Here is a 2,346-nt window from a genome sequence, read left to right as displayed (position 1 = left end):
AATTTACAGACTCGATAGCAAGTTAATACACCCAAAAAAACAGAGGCCCTTACAATTAACTTTGAATGTAAAAGAGTTAAATAACCAGAGGCTTCATCCTAGAAAATTCCATTAATCCACATCCACAAAACTATTTAACGATTAAGTAGAGCGTAGACATGCTTTACCCACCAAGAAAGTAAATGTTATTCTTTGCATCAATGAATTTGGAATATTATAACCTGACACTGATACCAATTGAAGGAACTCTTATCAAATAACACCTTTGAGTGGAAGCAAAATCGTTCCAAACTCATTGTGACAAAAATACTGCATTCACAATCGAACATACTAGTTATGCATTTAACCACAAATTACGACATGCTTTAAACTTTAAACAATAAAGGAACGAGATACATACTAGTTGAAGAACTCTTCTTCGCCTTTCAATCTCGATCTCATCAAAGGACCGCACCTCTCGCTCTCGCTGTGCAAGCCAAACCAATCGTCCACCAAATCTCACTGTCGTCTACCTACGGACAGACTCCTTACGAACTAGGCAACAATGGAGGACACAACAACTTGGAAACCTCGGTATTCTTGGAGTGAGAATCCAGGAGGTCTGGGCTCTGTTAGATTTGGTAGAGGGAGGGAGGAAGAAACGATCGTTTACCACAACCAAGTAAGAGGGAGGGAGGAAGCGCATGATCGCTTAGAAAAAGCTAGACGATCGTTTAAGTAATTCTATGCAATCGTTTAGGAAATGCACATGTGTACATAATCGTTTAGTAAACTTTGAGCTGTTGTGTATCATTCGGTTATAGAGAAAAAACCGCCCACAATTATCCCATAATTGTTTAATTAAAAAATAAATATAATCAAATTATATTTATAATCTATAGTTTAATATCACATCAAATGCAACATATAAACCATAGTTCTTTTCTCGTCCACTAAATATAAATCATATTTATATCATTTTCCTCCAATTAATGTATCACATACATCATGTCAACCATATCATATATAATTGAACTCTCTCTTGTCAATTTGAACACTTCAAACTGACCTAAAAACTAGTTCTCAACTTGAATCCATTGAGCTATCAAGGGGACCTTAGGAACCTATGGCTCAAAGCTCTAACGATAAGTGAATAGTTGACTAAACTCTTTAGCCACGAGATCCACCATCCGTTAACTGCCAAGCATTTCACTAAGGACTGACATCTGCACTCTTCTCACCACAGATATATTTCTATGTCCATCGGATATAACCAATCAACAGTATGATAACCCTTCACAGATGCTCGTAACTACAGTTGGGCCAATTTACCGTTTTTCCCCTGTAGTTACATCTAACTCCTTAAGTACCATTGATCTCTCTAATGAACAATACAACATAGTCCTACTATGTGTGAACACCTCTTGGGCCATGAGAAGGTGTGTGGCGCCACATCGTTCAAGTCCCGAAATCAACTCTTAAGGGAGCAATCTATCTACTTACTCTTACTTTGGGGAAGGAGTGAATTCCATCTTGTATAGTTGAGTTTCCAGCTCCCAAATTAGACGAATCCCCAAAGTGGTAGGTTTGAGTCGATGATCTGGCCATTCGCACTCATGAAAATCAAAGGACCGCTCTCAAAGGCAGGAGTTCCCAACTCACTCAAGATTGAGGTCATGTTACCTATGGTCGTCTTTGTCATGAACGACGTTATATAACGAGACTATAACACTTTGTGGTCCGGTCTTATACAAACTCCTTTGTATAGGATGCCCCCGCTCACATGTCTCCACATGAATGATCAAGATCAGCCATTTGTAGCAAGTCACAACATTTGTAACTATTCTACAAAACGGGCCACATCCGTAGTATTACCAGGATAAGGTATTCCTCCTATATCCATATACTACAAACCATTTTGGTTATCACTTAAGGCATGATCCACCTGTATGTCTCCACATACATGCTTAAGTTACAACGACAACCAGGGATCCTAGTTTATTGGTTTGTGGTAAAGCAATTAAAACATCTAATGTTCCATAGACAACAGTGAAGAAAATACCATATATTATTACATCACAAACGTTTGTTCAATATAGTGTTTACAAATTACAGGACCCAAAGAGAGTTTAGGGCATCAACCTCAACAGTACATAGATGATATCTTACTCATTGGGAATTATGTAGGTCTATTGACTGAAATTAAACATTGGTTGGCAATCCAATTCCAAATAAAAGATTTGGGAGAAGATCATCAACAGTTCAATAGCTTTTCTAGTGTTGTACATAGATGATATCCTACTCATTGGGAATTATGTAGGTCTATTGACTGAAATTAAACATTGATTGGTAACCCAATTCCAAATA

The 2,346-nt window shown here is 37.6% G+C and overlaps 1 protein-coding gene across 1 annotated transcript in view; it reads left to right on the top strand.

Annotated features, from left to right (window-relative positions):
* The first annotated feature begins 544 nt into the window (after window positions 1-544).
* LOC150030510 (putative aldo-keto reductase 3) overlaps window positions 545-2,346 on the top strand; it is a 7,178-nt gene continuing 5,376 nt past the window's right edge. Inside the window, exon 1 of the mRNA XM_090309616.1 lies at window positions 545-661. Coding sequence (XP_090165742.1) covers window positions 545-661 — 117 coding nt within the window. The remainder of the gene's footprint in view (window positions 662-2,346) is intronic.

Source organism: Benincasa hispida, unplaced genomic scaffold (genome assembly GCF_027475165.1).
Source record: "Benincasa hispida cultivar pf3 unplaced genomic scaffold, pf3_genome.v1.1 HicScf1848, whole genome shotgun sequence".
Lineage (NCBI taxonomy): Eukaryota > Viridiplantae > Streptophyta > Magnoliopsida > Cucurbitales > Cucurbitaceae > Benincasa > Benincasa hispida.
The sequence above is the reverse complement of the archived record's forward strand: the minus strand, read 5'-3'. Positions and strand labels throughout refer to the sequence as shown.